General features: G+C 41.2%; 1 protein-coding gene across 2 annotated transcripts in view; it reads left to right on the forward strand.

Moving 5' to 3' along the window:
* Positions 1-324: 324 nt before the first annotated feature.
* TMTC4 (transmembrane O-mannosyltransferase targeting cadherins 4) overlaps positions 325-19,660 on the forward strand; it is a 73,775-nt gene continuing 54,439 nt past the window's right edge. For both annotated transcript variants that reach the window (XR_004644047.1, XM_034758208.1), the window contains exons 1-5: positions 325-452; positions 3,193-3,408; positions 9,201-9,316; positions 12,491-12,707; positions 16,532-16,619. Coding sequence is in view for 1 of the 2 variants with exons in the window: in XM_034758208.1 (XP_034614099.1) it covers positions 3,247-3,408; positions 9,201-9,316; positions 12,491-12,707; positions 16,532-16,619 (583 nt within the window). In the remaining variant the exon portion in view is untranslated. The remainder of the gene's footprint in view (positions 453-3,192; positions 3,409-9,200; positions 9,317-12,490; positions 12,708-16,531; positions 16,620-19,660) is intronic.

A 19,660-nucleotide genomic window follows, 5' to 3' on the forward strand; every position in this document is an offset into this window, starting at 1 on the left:
AAAGGTTTTTGTGAATGAGGAGCAATCTGCAAACCAGAGGGCAGCAGTCTTGTGGGCCTGCGCAATGCCGGCTGGGCGGCCGCATCTTCCCCCCGCTCTCCCTCCTTGGTCTGTAGAGCAGAGCAGAGGGGTGTGGCTCAGCGCAGCTCCCCTGCTCCCGCAGCCGGGCGAGAGCCAGCTCCGCTCGCTCTCAGCCTCCCCTGTTCGCTCCGCGGCGCGTCACAGCGCCAGCCACCAATGGGCGCAGGAGGCTGCCGGGGCGGGGCGGGGCGGGGGGAAGGAGGAGTGGGGACAGGCCGCGGGCCAATGGGCAGTGAGGATGTTTTCAGGGGCAGACGCCGTAGCAGCCCCTCCCCCGCCCCAGCAGCTCCGGCGGCGGCGCCCGGGCGCGCAGAGCGGGCAGAGTTTCGCAGCCGGGTGGGAGATGCCGCTCTGGCTCCGTCTCCTTGCAGGTAAAGCTCTGCGGGGCTCCCGGAGCAGGGCCGGGCGGTGGTGCCTGCCCCGCGTGCCGCCCGCAGGGACCAGGGCTGGTCAGGGGGGCGCTCCAGGGGGGCAGGTGTCCTGTACACCCGGTAGGTGGCTGGGCTGGGGCACGGGGCTGAGCCAGGTCAGGGGCGGGGGGTGGTGGCTCGGCGGAACTGGCCGGGGTGGCTCTGTACCTCCCCAGGTAGGGGGTGGGTTTGGCTCCTGACTTCTGCTGCAGTGGGCGGCGGAGGCAGCATGGAAACCTCGCCAGCGTTACGAACCACGCTACATCGTGTGTCATTCATGTGCTGCTGCTCCCAGGACAAAAGAAATACACGGAGCCGCCGCGGCTACAGCTCTGAAAACATGTGTGTGGCCAAAGCTTCCTGTACTTGCTAGTAGCGCTCTCAGCACCGGTCTCCATCCCACCCTTCTCCCACTCCCCTGCTGCCGCCTTCCCCAGCAGAAAGTCCTCCTTCTTCCGGAGAGTACAGGCTCCAGAGGGCGAGCTCTCTGCGTCTGCCTTTCCCTGTTGTGGAATGGAAACTAAGATCAAGTTTCTTGATTCCCCAAACAATGCTCGTGGCCAGCTATATTCTTATAGCGCGACCATGTGTGGATATCATCGTCTGTACAATGACAGAGGCTTTCTCATGCAGGCGGAGTACTGACTCTGGTTTTCTTTACCTGCATAAACAACTGATTCCATCTGAGACACCGCAGCCTCATTAATTCACAAATATCAGAGTAATCTGTTCTTGTTACAATGGAGTCTTGAGCTCTAGCAGTATGTTTAGATACGCTGCCAGCTAGTGGAATGTGGTGTTGCATGTAACTAAATATGCAACTTTCCTTCTACATGTAAAGGAACCCCCTAGAATGATATTTTATTAAGTGCTGTGCCACACCACACAGCAGTGAAATGGAAATATGCACTGTGACTACCAAAAAGAGAGCGGGTGTTGTCAGATCCCAGGTGGTATGGTCCCCTGGCATCAAGCACACAATTGGGTCCCGATTAAACAAACAAAACATCTGTGATATATATGATTTTCTCCCCCCATATTCAGGGAACATGCTTGAGTATTTAACAGTTCTTTCCCTGTAATGAAAAACCCCACAGATTGACCAGTCCTATATATAGATACTATTAAATAATGACCAATATAAATGAGAAAAATGGAAAAAAGTAGCCTGGTTAAGGGGAAACTTTCTGGGAAAGGGGAATTCTGAGCAGCTGCTGAAATCTTTTTTTAATTAAGTATTTTTGTAGTGGCCATCATCGTCGTATGTAAGCTGTTAGTAGCAATGTATGTGCTTCCTTCTGATTAAGGGTTACAGTTTTAATCTTTCAGTAGATTATAAACCAGAAGTGGATGACATTTGAAAATATATTTTGCTTCTAGTGGTTGGCCTATTCTGCTCTGCTAGATAGCTTCTTCTGAGTCTGTCTTTCTTTCTCAGATCCATACCACTCCACACCTGTATCTCAACAGAATTGGGTACCACCATAGAGGGCTTGAGGGGGCACACCTCAGGAGCATGTGTGTGTGTGCACACACGCACAGGTACCTACACAGGTTAGGAATGTGTAGACTGTTTCAAGGAGCTTGTGTGAGTTCCACTGGTAATGCTGACAAGCTCTGCAAGCTGAACAGCTATAGAGCAAGGAACTTTATCAGTTCCATTTGCCAAGCCAGCAGAGCTTGTAAACTCCACAAGACAAAAAACTCTAGTCTTTTTCTTTCTTAAAATAAATAAAACTAGGAGATCAAATGCAAAAACCCACCACTAAGGTTCCACAGGTTAAAATCATAAAGTCAAGAAATGCAAAACTTAAGGTTTTGAAAGCATTAATAAAGCTGGGTTGCAACATTACTTACTGTTCTTTTTCCTTATTAAATATATATTTGATTATGTGCCTATTTTATCTGTTAGTAAGATGTGTATTATAAAATATGCATGACGTGCTGCATGACCTAGTGAACTTTGCAGTTGGAATCTTAAGTTTGTGCTTCTCGACAAGGGTTGCCAATCCTTCAGGATTGTCCTGGAGTCTCCAGGAATTGAAGATTGTCATGTGATGAAACCTCCAGGAATCCATCCAACCCAAACTGACAACCCTATTCTTGACTATGCTTTGTTGAATACCAGTTGTAGGGCCTCATTCTTTAAGAACACTATGCATGTGTTTCCTGTTGAAGTCCCTGTGAGTTCCACACATGGTGTCCTTGCAAACTTAGGCCCTTCATGTTGCATCAACGCAGTTGTATTTGGGTTTATTGTGCCCTAACTGGTATTCATCATCCTCAAAGAACTTTATAAACATTTACTAATCCTCACAAGGCATGTGTTTATGAAATGGGTGGTGGTATACTTATTTGAAAAATGAAACTGAGTCCAAAAAGTAGAGTGACTTGCCCAAGGCTTTTGAGGTAGCATGTGTCAGAGTCAGGATTATAACTCAACTCTATGCTCAGACCATAGTCAACCACGCTTTTCTACTTTTCTCAAATGTGAAATATAAAATTATGCTCAAAGAGGTTTTGATAGCATTTTTTAAAATTTTCCTTTTTACCCTAATGGATTTCAGAATTACATCTCACTCGTGTAAGATGTTATGTTTTCCTATGTAAAACATGTCAGTATGATTTTCATTTCTTTAAGCAAAGCTAATGGTGTTTAAATGTAATTGTACATTTCATGATTTTTTTTTTTTTCTTCCAGATTTGCAGCCAACATAATGCTGGAGCTCCACACTCGAAACAAGCATTTCACAGAATGGCACAATCAGAATTTAATTTGGATCATGAAATATCATGGTTTGTGCTTCCCTCTTATTGGGCTAAAATTATTGTTGGACTCATTTCCTGCATGTGTTTTGCTAACAGCTACGATGGAGATTTTGTCTTTGATGACTCTGAAGCTATCATCAATAATAAGGTTTGTGTTTATTCTGACTTAAATTGTAGTAGAAAAAATTTATTTAAACTGATACTGCCAACTCTACTCTGCTCTGATTAGGCCTCAACTGGAGTATTGTGTCCAGTTCTGGGCACTGCATTTCAAGAAAGATGTGGAGAAATTGGAGAGGGTCTAGAGAAGAGCAACAAGAATGATTAAAGGTCTTGAGAACATGACCTATGAAGGAAGGCTGAAGGAATTGGGTTTGTTTAGTTTGGAAAAGAGAAGACTGAGAGGGGACATGATAGCAGTTTTCAGGTATCTAAAAGGGTGTCATAAGGAGGAGGGAGAAAACTTGTTCACCTTAGCCTCTAAGGATAGAACAAGAAGCAATGGGCTTAAACTGCAGCAAGGGAGGTCTAGGTTGGATATTAGGAAAAAGTTCCTAACTGTCAGGATGGTTAAACACTGGAATCTCCATCTCTGGAGATATTTAAGAATAGGTTAGATAAATGTCTATCAGGGATGGTCTAGACAGTATTTGGTCCTGCCATGCGGGCAGGGGACTGGACTCGATGACCTCTCGAGGTCCCTTCCAGTCCTAGAATCTATGAATAAAACTTAATTAGGCCCCAAATTTGACCCATGCAAAATAAGAATTTTGGGTTGAATTTCTCCTTTACCCCCATCCCTTTCTTATGATGGTCATTTGTCTCTGCAAAGGGTTTTAAAAAGCAAGCCACTATTTATGTAAATATTGCACAAAAGCTATGTGTACTGTGGGTGAAATTGGCTAGATTTGCACAATATTTGGGCCTGATCCTGAAAACACTTGTGCACATGGATGTGTGTACACAAGACTATTTATGGACCCAGTCTTATTCCCATTAAAGTTATTGGGGGTTAGTCACAAAGGGGATTTAGTTAATTCCACTTGGTGCCTAAGTTAGGTACCTAGGCTCTCCATGCATTGTATGGAGAGAGTCAGGAACCTAAGGAAGGGATTCACAGAAACCAGCAAGCTGAGCAGAGAGTCACCTAAACTAGGCAGTAGAAAATGCCAAGGAGAGGGGCAGGGCTTAATCCCGCCCCTCAAAAATGGTTAGGTCTCTTGACTGGGGATTGGAGGGAGGTGCCTTACTCTGCTCAGGATTCACAGACATGAACCCTGTCCTGGAATTAGATACCCAAGCCAGGTCAGTCCTTGCTTGTAGGAAAAACGGGGAGTGAGAGGCCTCCATCCCATTATTGCCAATACCCTTGCGATTAGGTTACTCACCTGGGATGTGGGAGATCTGGGTTCAAGTCCCTGTTCCAAATCAGGACAAATGGGGATTCAAATCTGAGTCTCCCACATCTCAGGTGAATACTCTAATGACTGGGCTATTGGGTATAAAGAGACACACGCACAGCTCCAAAAAATCCTTACCAGCTCTTTCCCAGCTGTCCTTTTTTGACCAGATCTGCTAGGTGTGCTCTGAGCAGGCCTACTGAATAGGTCCCCACATATGAGTTAGGTGGGGGAACACCTAGTCTGAGAATTCCACCAAGGTTTACGTATGGACTAGGGGACTGAGCAGCTCAGCATTATCAGGATTGAGGCTGTTGTGTGGATACTCACTAGCAGAAGTGTGTGTAGAAGTGTTTACAGGATGGGCTGATGGTGAGTTTCACTCAGCAAGAGTTCTCAAGGTTTTTCATAAGGTAAACCCCAGCCTAACAGAGAGAGAGAGAGTGTCTCGCGGACCATCTCACTTGTAACATTCCTGTGGCAAATACAACAATATTGTTTGAGTAGAAAATATTAAGAAAGTATTTGCTTTTTTTTAAAACAGTCTTTAATGCACTGCGAATCTTGTTCTTTTTGAAAAACTATTTAGCCAATCATTGCTTACATCCCTTAGCCAGTTTTCAAGCTACATGATTTTAAAGTATAAATCCTAAAATAGATGGTTTAAGGTGTGGTCCTGTAAGATATTGAGTGTCCTCAGTTCCTGAGATGCTTCCCAAGGGGACATTTAATAACTTCCAAGAGTGGGCCCTTGGGTGGGGCCTGGTCTTATAAGAGTGGTCCTAGTCTGATCTAGGAGGTTTGAGTGATAGAGGTGGTAAGAGAGGCACATAGAAGCAAAAAGAAAAGGAATAGATACGGATACTCTACTCTCTTGACACCAAAAGAATGAAGAGAAAAATGCCATAGTGGTAGCCGAAAAACCTTCTGGAAAAAATATAATCTACAGCAGGGGTCGGCAACCTTTCAGAAGTGGTGTGCCGAGTCTTCATTTATTCACTCTAATTTAAGGTTTCGCGTGCCAGTAATACATTTTAACGTTTTTAGAAGGTCTCTTTCTATAAGTCTATAATATATAACTCCACTATTGTTGTATGTAAAGTAAACAAGATTTTTTTTAAATGTTTAAGAAGCTTCATTTAAAATTAAATTAAAATGCAGAGCTCCCCGGCCCAGTGGCCAGGACCCGGGCAGTGTGAGTGCCACTGAAAATCAGCTCGCGTGCCACCTTTGGCACACGTGCCATAGTTGCCTACCCCTGATCTACAGTATTTTTTTCACAACAGAAAGTATAAAGGTAGCCTACTGCAATTTGCCTTTCAGCATCCCACAGAATTATCGTTGCTCAAATAAATTTGTAGAGTGTACTTGATAAGTCAGTCATACCCTAAGCTAGAAAAATGTTGGGGCGGGGGGGGTGTCTGCCAAATTGCAATGTAAATACATACAAAGATTATAGAATGTATTGTATTTGTAAAATGACACAACTTGCAGAATCAAATTTTCCCAGGACATGTATTTGAAGGATAACGATGCAATTTCATTTTCTTAAACTGACATTTAAACCAAGGCAATGGTGGATGTAGTTTGTTTCAATGCAATTTCTACACTCGTAATCTTCCTCCACTTCTCTCCACATTTACCTGACAAATGTTATTGTTTCAGTTTATCAACATGCACGCACGCAAATAAAAAAGCTGTGCTAAAATTCTGGCTGCAGGCAAGGAGAAAAAACTAAATCAATTGCTTAAATAACCTCCTTCTTACTTATTCAGCCTGCATTTGAAAATACGGAGATTTAATTTATTTCCCTATCTAAATTTTGACACATTTCTTTAGAAATTGAATGGGATTTTGGAGCCACTGGGACTTTATAATAAAGGGGCTAGATAAATATGTAGAAATATTAAATCAGTACCAAAAATGTAGAGATGAGGGGTTATGAATTGGTGGGGGGGGGGGGAAGTACCATAATAAAGGCTGGTTTTATTAAGCAAGGTACTACATGCCATATTTTATTTTTCATCTGAAATACAGCTGATGAAGGCATTATGTGGATCTGCTGAGCCTTGCTTTGCCAGTATTTTCTTAGGTACCACACTGTGACCCTTTTGTTAACTTGTTAGCCGTCCCCCCACTTTCCTGTTTTAATGAAATATATGTTGTTAGTTGGCCCAATGCCTACCGTATTGTGGCACATTCAGTTATTGGATTTTATTGGTGTTCAAGGCTGTTTTCCAGATGCTTCCTTGTCATTTAAAACCACTTTTTTTACTGGTGCACAACAATGATTTGTCTTTATTTATTTTTTTGGCAAAACAAATCATTGGGTTAGCAGGAAGTTCAGACACAATGCATCTTTTCCGTAAGCCATTATGTGGAAGAACTGACCCTTCTTCAAGTTCTGCACCCTACTGTGCATAGGCTGCTGCTAATCAAATATTTAGGGATTCCTAGGTATCCATTTTCTGTTCCAATGGAGAAAATCATACATAACTTTTCAAATAGATGCGAAGTTCTTACAGTTAAGAAAAAGCAAACAGTTCCCTTTTTTAGTGTAATCCCGTGAAGGTGAACAAACTATTTTATGTAGCTTTCTCCAAACTTCCAATGCTCGGTGGTCAAGTTCACCACTTCTGAGCTCTGGAGAATTCAGGTCATAAGTAAGTGGAATTGAATCACAAGGTATTTCTGGATATTTTGCTTTGTCTGCTTGTTTCCTACTGAAGATAAAAAATAAACTCGGATTAAATTGTGCAAACTGTTTCCTAGCTCCAGCACTTAAAGATCATGCAAGACTTTTTCTTATAGTTCACATTCTGTTTTATGAACATAATGATGTTGAGTACTGTTTCTTATGGTGGTTAAAAATTTCTGTTAGCACACAACAAATATATTTTGTACCTCTTGTTATCGATACAATCTTGACATAAGAGATGGTATTCAAATTGTAATGCTTTTATTTTAAGAAATATATTAGACTTTCTGATAGCTTTGCATGTTCTATATACTGACAAGTTAATAGCAAACAATTGCAATGGAATGGAAAGTCAGACTGTAAGTGGCTTGCAGCGGATCATGGAGGAAGTCTGTAGCAGAGCTGAGAATTGAACTCAGGTCTCTACAGTCCGTATCCCGTGTCTTAATCACACGAACATCCTTTCTCTCAGATATAGGAATGCAGTGGAGTTGCAACCTATATATCCCTGCTGAATTCAGTGCTAAACTTGGCCCTACGTATTGTTTAATACCCTTAGAAAGTACAGTACTTGGCTTCATGTGGTGATGGTGGAGTTTTGGGTTGTTTGGTTTGGTTTGGTTTTTTTTACTACTGTGTTAGTTGAATGGGAAATAAGGTAAGCTATAATTGATTGCATCCATAGTACCCATTCTCCTATTGAAGTTATTCTTTTGATAGTGATATCTCACTCTTAGGTGCTCTAATGGTTTTGGATCAAACTAAGGGCACATTTTGCTTTCATTTATACCCCACGAGGTTCCACTAACACAAATCAGAGCAGAATTTGGCACGCTGTGTGTGTGTGGAGGAGAGGTATGGGAGCTCGGTGGAAGTAAGGTGGCCTTCTCAGTGGAGCAGCTTCAATTATTGATGAATATGAAGCATGCTGTGCTGCTGCACAGAAATTTCTCAGAGGGGGTGTGTGTATGTGTGTGTATACATACGTATACATATACAAAAACATATTTTTAAAGGGCTGCCTTTATATCCATGTGTGTTGTTCAGATTTTCACATAGTCTCCTATGGCACCATTTACAGTTGAAATAATCAAAATTGCTTCCTTATCACCTTAGTTATGAGATTAAGCAAACTGTACACTTCCATTTTGTAATTGTTTTTAAAAAGTGATTTTATTTTTCCTTCATGATGGTACCTAAGAAATTCCTTTCCTAACTACTACTATGAATTTTCTTGAAGAGCGGTACATAGAGGAACTTGCTGATGGGTTTGATATGTTAGAAGCAAAGAATGCTAGTTGACTGGTGTAATGTGAAAGTTAAGGAAGCCACCCAACAGGATTTTAAAAAGAGCTAATCACTGGTTTAGTCCTTGCTGTATATCTTTCTTGCTTTCATTAATGGTTCTCCTACTGGTGCTAGTGGAAAAATGGCAATTTGCAACAGCTTGTGGTGGTCCTATTTCCAAAGATCCTATCTCTAAAATAAGATATTGTACAAAAATAAAGATATTTTAAATATATTTTACACTAGAGCTGTTGGGTCGGAACATCAACTGGTGGAAATCAGTATCACTCCATTGAAATTCATGAAAATATGCTGATTTATGCCATATGAGGATCTAGTCCACAATAATTAAAGGAATAGAAGCGGGTATTGAAAAGGCTTGGAACTATCAATCAGGTTTCAGTAGCCAGTCACTAAAAGACTTGATAGAAAGTGTCGTCTATAAAATATGGTCATGGTGGTGCCCGTTTGCTTTGTATATAACTGTTCTCTTTCCAACTGCTTTAACTAAATTGAAATGTTAACAATGTTGGTGCTAAACGTGTGTTCTTTCAGGACCTCAGAGCAGAAACTCCACTTGGTGACCTGTGGCATCATGACTTTTGGGGTGGCAAACTCAGCAGCAATACCAGCCACAAATCATATCGACCTCTTACTGTCCTGACTTTCAGGTGAGACCTGGTGTCATGCCCATAGTACTGGGTTTGGAGGTTTATTTTGTTAACTGACTTTTTTTGTTTTGGAAAATAAGAGACTTTGAGGGAAGTGAAATCTCTGCTGCAATTTATTTGCAGTACAGTTACTACCTTGCTTAACTCCAAAGACCTGATCGTGCAATAAACTCCATGCAGGTGAACTACCACGTCCCACAGCTTGTTGCAGGTTCGGAACCAAAGGGTGAAATTCACCCTTATGCAGAGGGCCAGCACAAGGGATTTACTTGATGCATAGACCTTGTGATGGTGCTCTGCATAAGCGTAAATTCTGTCCAGTAGGAAGAAAAGTGGAGTCTGGATAGATGAGAACATTATTCATAATTGTTTATATAATACCTCCTACTTAAATTTACCCCAGAGTCATGTTTAATATACCAAGAAAAGTATCCCCACCTCAGATTCTGTAATTGTCTCTTTTCTCTTTAATCACTGTAATGTCTGAGCAGCTTCCACACATTATCAGTTTAAGGTCTGAAGACCCTTCTATGATCTAAACCAGTTTTCTCCCTTTTGCTCCATTTCTTCTTCCCTTCTTTTTCCTATGGCAAGAGGTGCTGTGATATTAAGCAGTAAGAATGTAGCTAGAGACATTTATTCATGTCACCGGAACCCTTTGGTGGAAGTAGACTGAACTGTGTACATCCTGGTTGATGTATACATAGATTAAAAAACAGAACAAAGCTATGTGCCCAGCTTTGTGTTTATCAATATATCTTAAGTATATATAAAAAGAACAGGAGTACTTGTGGCACCTTAGAGACTAACAAATTTATTTAAGTATATATAGAACATCAATAATATTAGCTTATAATCTAGGTGCTAAAATGCAGGGAGATAAGTATAAAACTAAACAAAAATAGGCTCTGTTCTCATTTTCCTGAGGTTTGGTTGCATTTTGATCTCTGCCCATCTACTCTAACCTCAGCTTGACAGTTTGTTTTTTAACTATTGACCCTGTCTCCTCCTCCCCCCCCAATACACACAGCTTTAATATACTTTCCTGCTATATATTAATGTATCTTTGTACATGTATTGTTGCTTTCTTGTAATAGCTGTACTAGAGGCAGCGTGGTTCAGTGAATAGAGCACAGGTCTGGGCGTCAGTAGACCTGGATTCTTTTCCCTGCTCTGCCACTGACTTGCAAAGTGATGTTGGGCAAGTCACTTTGCTTCTTTGTGCGTTTGTTTCCACTCCCAGCCTTGTTCTTGTCCATTTAGGTCATAGGATCTTTGGGGCAAGGGCCATGGGACTTTCTCGCAATGGCTAGATTGTAGAAGTTTACAGTTTACAGTCTACGTGGGGGTGGGGTGGGGGGTGGATGTAGCTGCACTGTCCTACAAGCAGACCAAGGAGACTGAGATCCATCCATGCTCCCTATTTGCCTGGGAAAGAAGTAAGTAACTTCACCCTTGTCATGGAGCTGCTTACTGCATGCTGTGAGCCTGGCCAGCCACTCCCCCTGGTGAGTAAAGGGGGCAGATCCAGGACTCCTCCCCACCCACTTGCTCTCAGCAGGGAGTATTGGGCAAGTATTCCCCTGCTCAATTTGTGACTCCAGCTGGAATGGTGAGAGAAGAGTCTGCATGGGACCTTACTTTCCTTTCCTCCCCTGCATGGTCAAGGAAGGGCTGTGACCATGCACTATTGGGTCCAATCTCAGTCCAATCTAGGCACCACTGTAATACAAATACAAATAATGTAAATGTCTGGGTGTTTGAAATGCCTATTACAGGCTTCCATATATTACATAAAACATACATTATAAAATTATTCCTTTACTCCTGCGGCCTCTGAGGCTCATTCTGACTCCAATAACACCCTGGTTAATTTAAACAGAAAATGTACGCACAAGTATTTAAAAATCTGAAACCGTAGAGGAGCACGTGGAGGTAGCCAGTAAAATGCTATTTCCTCAAGCAAGAAATTGGCCTTCACTAACTCCCTTAAGACTTTGCTTTTATGTGTATTACACATTTATAACAGGTTAGATCATTCTAATGAACTCCACTTATGCCAGATGCAGGTTGGCTAGACATACTAGGTAAAATCCATTATCTAAGTTAAGTTTCTGTATGTTTTTAGCATATTGCTTGTATTACACAGAAAATTGTGGTACGCTTTTCCCCTTCAGCTTTCCTACCCAGAATAAGCTTCTACACTGGACCTTTATCCAAACAGCCTGACCATAACTAATTCCCTCTCACACCTCTCCAGCCTACTTTCCTGACCTCTTTCCACCCGCAATCCCATTCCTTGTCCCCAAAAGAATGCTGCTTCCACATACACCCTTTAAATAATAATTATTTATGTTGTGCCTTTTCCTTGTGCAAAATCCCAAAGTACATCACTTAACTGTATGTGTAGAGCACCACTGAAATGCAGCCACCACTGGGGTGGAGAGTGAAAACCCAGCAGTGAGTAGGCCATACACACTGGAAAAATTTTGGCCAAAGATCCTATGACAAATCTTTTTTTTTTTTTTAAACTGAAAAGTTCATGGGGTCTTTAGGTAATTGCAAGTCAGTTAAGACCTCAGTGTGTGAGTGCTGTGGACTTTGTTTTTTTTAAACATTTATTTTAAGGTATAATCTGAAAGAACAGTCCTCTTACACCATCCTGTCTGCTCGCACCCCCAGGAACATTCATGTGCACACTCTATCTCTGAAGTTCAAAGATGCCCTCCAGGAGATTGGGCTGCTTTTCTGCAGGACTCTCCAGCTTTCTAATTTTACACAGGGTTGTGTCCCAGAGCACTATTATAACATGCAACTTTAAAGTTATGGCACCAACTGAGAAGCAGCCACAGTCGCTGTTTCCCATTTGGGATCTTGTAAAGGTAGTGGTGGTGCAAATTGGCACTGGTTTGAGGGCATGGGTGTTATTCTGTAGGGAAATCCTCTGTTTGGGAAAGGATCAGGGCCTGCTAGCTGCAGGCTAGGAGCCTACAGGGATGTTTGGAGATAGAACCATGGTAAGGTGGGTGTGTTAAATATTATTTAAAATGTACTTTTAATTTTAAGCTTCTCGTGCAAAGGCTATTTCTCTTTCTTCAGGAGTGTTTAGTTTTTCTTTGTGTGTCTCCAAGCTCTCCTCTGACTCTTAATCTCAATGTTTTTGTTTTTATGTAGAATTAATTACCTTTTTGCTGGAGGCTTTCACCCAGTGGGTTTTCATGTCATCAATATAATACTGCATTGTGCTATCTCTGTATTAATGGTTGATGTCTTCTCGATATTATTGGGTGGGCTGCAATACAGCAGTAAAGGAAGAAGGCTAAACCTTGCTCCAAAAGCATCTCTTCTAGCTGCTTCACTGTTTGCTGTGCATCCAGTGCATACTGAATGTGTAAGTACCTAATACTTAGATCTTTGTATAATGTTTTATATCTCCAGAGTTCCTGACCAACACTAATTAATCTTGGAACACTCTTATAAGTTACACACTGTATCTGTCATTACTACACAGAGTATCTATTACAGTTTTGCATGTATTACATTGAGAATCATGTAATATTATGGTTAATACGCTCACAAGTTAGTGAGTCTTCAGAGCAAGTCACTATTTAGGACAAAAAATGTAAAGTACAATAGATAAACATTATTGTTTCAGGCCATCCAGCTTTAGTTAGTGGATAAAGAATACATTGCTGGACATGCTATCTCATGAACTGTAGAGGAGAGGCATGAATAAACTGCATGCAAGGGCTTAATCACTGTTAATTCCTTTTTTGCTTTACATAAACTGGAGTCTCAACTAGGAGCAGGGAGGTTATGGCCTCTGTGTTTGGCACTGGTACAGCAACTGCTGGAACACAGTGTCCAATTCTGGTGCTTGCAGTTCAAAAAAGATGTTGATAAATTAGAGAGGGTTCTGAAGTGAGCCATGCTAATGAATAAAGGAATGGAAAACAAGTCATATGGCGATAGACGCAAGAGCTCAATCTATTTAGTTTAACAAAGAGAAGGTTAAGGGACTGACTTGATTAATCTGCAATAAAAATACAAAAATTTGATAGCGGGCACTTGAATCTAGCAGAAAAAGGAATAACAAAGTCCAGTGGCTGAAAGTTGAAGCTAGATAAATTCAGACTGAACTAAGGTGCACGTTTTTAACAGTGAGGGTCAATAACCATCGGAACAATTAACCAAGAGTTGTGTTGGATTCTCCATTAATGGGAATGTTTTAATTAAAAACTGAATATTTTTCTAAAAGATAGGCTTTAGTTCAACAGTAGTTATTGGACTTAAGGAGGAATTAATTCAAGGAAGTCCTATAGCCTGTGTTAGGCAAGAGGTCAGATTAGATAATCACAAATGGTCCCTTCTGACCTTAAAATTCATGAATAATCATAATCCAGCAGGAGGCATTTTAACTGCCTTTCCATTGTAAATTACTGAAGAGTTTTCATTCTAACATTCAGTCTCTGCCCTAGAAGTAAGTGCTCTTAAGTTTGGTGCACATTATTTTCCATACATAGCAAAGGGATTTACTCCACCACTTGAGCCAGATACTTGGCCCTGCTCCATCCCTTTTGCGCAATGCTGATGGTGAAAAAGAAAGGGACCCCTATCAGTACTTGGTCCTGCTAGTGAAGGCAGGGGGCTGGACTTGATGACCTTTCAAGGTCCCTTCCAGCTCTAGGAGATGGGATGGGATGGGATATTAAACAGCCCACTGGGGAATTGCTGTTGTGCAGGGGGATCCTTATGTACAGAGCTCTACATCAGGCTTTCCTGTCCCCCACCCTTAGTAAGGAGTGTGACCAGAGCATTCTGCATTTCAGCAATCTAGAGAACCATGGCTACTAGTGTAAAGTTACGTGAGGGTGAAAACTGCTCTTGGCTGTCCCAAAGACCAGATGTAGGGCAAAAAGGTGGTGGAGAGTGCAGCTTCTGTGCACCTGGGAATCCGTGAAATCTCAGTGCAGCCTGAACAATAGAATTACTACCTAGTCCTTGATAATATAAACTGTTACATATATTTGTTTAAATTGGGCTCTAAATGTTACTAAGGCCTCAATTCTGCAAACTAATCTGCATGGGCTCAGGGGGGTCTCTTTGTGTATATGAGCTTGCAGGATTGGGAACTATAAAAATTTGTTTATATTTTTGGAAAGAAGAACCTAGCGTGCTGAAAATAAACATGTCTTTTCTAAGATCAGATGGTGCACAGATGTACTTAATCTGCTAAACAATGAATTGTAAATCTTTTACACTCAATATTTTTAACTGTAACAATCAAGACATTGTGTGCTTCCAGCACATACATGCATGAGTTTCTCACCCCTCAAATAGCACCTCCCAGGAGGCCGAAAACTCAGTTGCTTTGAAATCATGACAACCCGTCTCTAAAATTAGATGGCATGTTTTGACACATGATAACTGTGAAGAGTTTGTCAGTTTTCTGTTTTGGTTTTTGGTATGTTCAAAAACAAGGAATTTTAAAGCTTTCATATGTAAAATGGATATTGAAAAGTTTAGTCTTGGTAATGTCTGAAGATAAAATTTATGTCAGTATGATTTTTCTGAGTAGCAGGTAAGTACTTCTGCTGTATAGTTTTGTCTTTTTAAAAAAACAAAAAATGTGTTGAATTCTTCCTGTTCAAACATGAGTGATTAAAATATTCCCTATTGCATGGAACTTTGATAGCTAGTTTGATCATAAAATTAAAACTGTATGTTGCCTTAAGACCAGAGGCTATGGGCCTGATCCTGCGCCTCTGTCTCACACAAGGAGTGCTGTTGAAGTCAATGAGACAATAGGTATTAGAGGACCAGGCCCTTTGCTGGAACACATTGATGTTTATTTCTAGAATTGATTCTTTTACATCATTAGCTGATAACAGTTCCTGAAACAGAACAGCACTTTGACTTTCACCTTCAAAGCGCATTACAGCCATTGAGTTAATCCTCACAACACCCTTATGAGGTAGAGAAATACTATTATCCTTAATTTACAGATAGAGAAACTGAGGCAGGGGTTAAGTGGCTTGTCCAAAGCCACACAGGGGTTCTTTCAGATCTGGAATTAGAATTCAGCAGTTTCTTCCTCAAAGGCCTGAATTAAAAGCTCATTTGAAATCAGGGGGATCTTTCCATTGACTTCAGTGGGCTTTCGATCAGTCCCCTGGTCCTGCACTCAAACCACTAGACCTTTCAGCCCTCAAAAATTCTATTTAAGTGATGCAGTTTACTCATGTCAGAGTAGCACAGCCTTGCTCCAGAGTCTGCATTTCACTCTGAACCCTGTGCTTTGCCCAAGAGAAGACTAGAGAACTCCAGTGAGGCAAGTGGGGGAGGAATTCACCTCTTTCCACTCCTCAAAAAATGGCAGAGCAGCAGCATAGCCTGAGTAGCCTCTGTAGTCCTTGAGTCCCCTCCCTAAATAAGGGGTTGAGGAAGAGAACTGGTAGGTCCAATCCTATTTCCAAAGATCTATGCTGCTCCAGAGGCTCCAGCAAAATTGGGCTCCAGCACTCTAAAGGCTTGAGCCAAACCTGCTGAAGTCACTGGAAGGACTCCAGGGTTTTGGATCCCGATCTACAGGTGCAGACCCCCTGCCTGGGTTCTTCCCCCAACATAGCAGAACTGTTAGTGAGACTAGGTGATTCTTCGGAAGGTACCCCACATGTAACTGATTCAGATTATATAAAAAGCGTGTGTAGAGATTGGGGGAAGATCTTTAGGTCCTCTTCCACCCTCTCCCTTCAGCTGTAATATGTACTCTTCTGAAAGCTGAGATTCTTTCAATTTCTGGTTTGAGGTTCCACAGCTGTAGGTTTGCTAGGGCCCAAAAGTTGTCCAAGAATTATACAAATATACAGCCTGTTCCATGACAGTCTTTTCATTTACCTGAATAGGCTTTGGATCATGCCCACAATCCTCCCCCCCCTCCTGTTTTTTTTAAATATTAGTAAATTTTCAGTGAGTAAAAGCCAAACCATCTACTGGCTTCTTCTGTCGACAAACAAATATTCCTCCAAAATCAGGGAAAATGCCCATGGTCTTATAAAGTTTATTAAAACAATTTACAGAAATGAAAGTGACACAAAATGATATGTCCATTTCATATTTTCAGTGAATTATATTTCTGTGTTTCCTCACGTATTATCAAAAATATTTTTTAAAGAAAAAACCAAAGTAAATCCTTTTCTTTTTCTTTTTTCAAAGGTTGCAGGGATTGTTGGCAGAGCAGACCTGCTGTGTGCCCTGTTCTTTTTGTTGTCTTTCCTTGGCTACTGTAAAGCCTTTAGAGAAAGTAAGCATTATGTTTGCCTCTTTTGTGTAATTATTTTATTCACAGCCTCTGTAAAGTACAGTAAACTAAACCATCAACTTGACATGAGCTATTTTTACTGCTGTTTAAATTATCAGGAAATACAGAAGATCTGTTTTAACAGGTACATGCCACTAGAGGAAATGAGAGAAACTCTATACCTGACTCCTGTTGTACATTAGAGAGACATTTTATGTAAAAGGTTTGTTTTGTAACAGGGCTTATTTTTTATGAACATAAAGGAATAAATCAGTTTAAACAGATATCTCTGGGTATAAATTGACAGGCTAACTTTCCTATTTTAATCTTTTTGGCATGCTTGTCAACATTATGCTGGAATTGTTTACACTAGAATGAACTTTATAAGCCCTACTTGTATTTTAATATACAGCCAAGTCCCGCCCACTTTACTTATGTGATTAGTCCCTCTGAATTCAGTAGAAGTGCTTGTGCATTTACCCCCTTTTTGACCCAAGCAGTTAATTAAGGTTCAGAGTCCTGGAAATGTTCCGTTTGGGAGAAAAGGTTGATGATGCAGTCTATTTTTTTTATGCAGAGTTGGTACATGCCTTATAAATAAAAAATCCTGCTTGTCCAAATGCAGGAGGAGCCAAAGGCAAAAGGAAAAGTTTCTTAGCTTACAGGCCCAAGCTTATTGTCAGCCAGCACCCTGATCCAGACTACTACTACTCTTGGGGTCATACCACGCTTACAGTCTTCACCTTGTATTTCTTCAGGTGCTTTCTCTCTCTCTTTCTGGTCCTCTTTTGCCTTCTCTCTCACGTACGCTCTCCGCTTACTCAAAACAATACTCAGCAAAACTGCCTGTACTCTCACAATCCAGGACTCCTGGGCAGGTTCATATAACCCTTTTTTCTTAGCTGCAGGTTTGTGATTAATATATCATTACAGTTATGTTAATTGATGGATGCAAATGCACCCTCCAATCTCAAAGTTTTAACTCAACTTAAAACAAGGTTTCAGCAAGCCCATAACATGTTTAAGGTGTACTGAATTTGGCCCATAGGCTTTAGTTCACATCACCTGTATTATTTTAACATGCATAGACCTTTCAGAGATACTCTTCCGAGCGAGCTCTGCTGTGGTATTTGATCTGAAAGTAATTTGGTGGTACAGATACTTTGCTTTGAGAAAATATCTTGGGGCCCTATTTAACAGAGGTGTCTAAAAGAATACATTAATGTCTGATTATGAAGTTATACATATGTGTACAGAGCATTGAAAATCTGGCTATAGCATCTTAATGTGCCTCTGCCAGAAATGTGGGTGGGGTTAAGGCCCTATTGGCTCTGTGAGTGCTGTGATAGAAGAACTTTGTTATAATACTTCTCTAAGATATGATAGACTACTGGCCACTTAAATGATTTTTAATGGCTGCTGTTCACTTCTAAATGTTTGTGTAGCTGGTGACTAAGCCAACTAAACTGAGCTTAATCAGGAAACTCTACACCATCACTCTCACAATAAATAGTCCAGACACCATCTTGTATTTTCTGTTTACTTCTCTTGCTACATATTTGTGTCAGGAAAGGTCATTGGAGGTTTTTAGAAACAAGTTAGACAAACACCTGTCAGGGATTGTCTAGGTATACTTAATCCTGCCTCTGTGTGGGGGATGGAGTAGATGACCTCTTGAGGTCCCTTCCAGATCTACATTTATGTGATTCTATATGCTAGTTTTCCCTGCAATCACTCTGTACTAAATCAAATAAATTAAAGACAACTTTGTGCATGCAATAAGACCCTCTCTGAGATTTGTCTGCCAGTTTGTTGATGCTGGTAGATATGTGGCAGAGGTAGAACGCTACTAGAAGAACACGGGAACAAAAAATTAGCATGACTCGTGGAGACTTTAAAATAATTTTACTATGATGAGTAGACTGAAAATTATTGAAAAGAATGTTTAGGCTCTGATCCTATGTATTCTGAATATTTGTGCAATACAAAAAGACTAGCCAGGCTGTTTTAAGAAGCCTTGGTTTCTTTATTAGCCACCTTGTGCAGAAACCTCTGCCAGCGATGTAGTGGGGGAACCCTTCATTGTGTAGAGGGTATTCAGAGTACTGCTTGGACAATCTATTGGAAACGACGAATTGCAGACAACTGTCTTTATGGTACTACTGACAGGAGAAAGAAAAAGTAAAGCTGGAGAAAAATTCCATGAAAGAAACAGTATCATCTTTCCTTAACCTCATCCTTGTCCCTTGAGGTCAGAAGATGGGAACTCTGTTTTCTGAAGCAATGTCTTGCAGTGGCTATGGGGCTAATCTTGGAAAATGCTGACTCTTGTGCTTTTAGCAGACTCCTATAGAGTACTTAAAACAGTGTGTTGTGTGGAATAGATGCGGCATTACATCACTACTAGTGACCTTCTAAGAATATTCAATGTTAACAGATACAGTTAGTCTTTATTAAGCTGGTTTATCAGGGAAAGCCCAATCTGCCTGCCTTTTATCTTCCAGGCCAATTCAGCTCTCCCAAAGTTCATAATGGCCCTCACCATACCACCTTTGGCACTGTTTGGGGAAAGCAGTCGAAGCTTTCTTCATGCCCAAGAATTGTATCCAAGCTTTCTGCTCATGGTTCTCCCAAAATCTGAATTCAGTTGCCTTCTCCTAGGAGCCTTTCGTAACTGCCTCAGCTCATGTATCAGATTCAGACTGGGAAGTCATAAATGAGGGAATATTTGTTAAAGATGTAGTGAGATACTGTGGAAAGCAGTAGCAGGCCACATGGAAGTTGGCAGGAGGAGCACAGGTGCAGGAGGGTGTTCCCCCCTCCAGGTTACACACATGTTGGCACAGGCTGGTGCTGCTCTTAAAGTGGAGTTCTAGCCTGAAAAGTGACTGTAAAATGCCACTGTATGCTTTGGTGTTTGACTGACTTTCAGAACAAATGTAGTTTTTGTAAGGAAAAAGATGTGGGTTCCACTCCTTCCTCACCAAATATCCCTGCAAACTCAGCCTCCTTAAACTCAAGCTGGGTTCCTGCTTTCCACACAC

The sequence above is a fragment of the Trachemys scripta genome, chromosome 1 (genome assembly GCF_013100865.1).
Source record: "Trachemys scripta elegans isolate TJP31775 chromosome 1, CAS_Tse_1.0, whole genome shotgun sequence".
In the NCBI taxonomy this organism is placed as follows: domain Eukaryota; kingdom Metazoa; phylum Chordata; order Testudines; family Emydidae; genus Trachemys; species Trachemys scripta.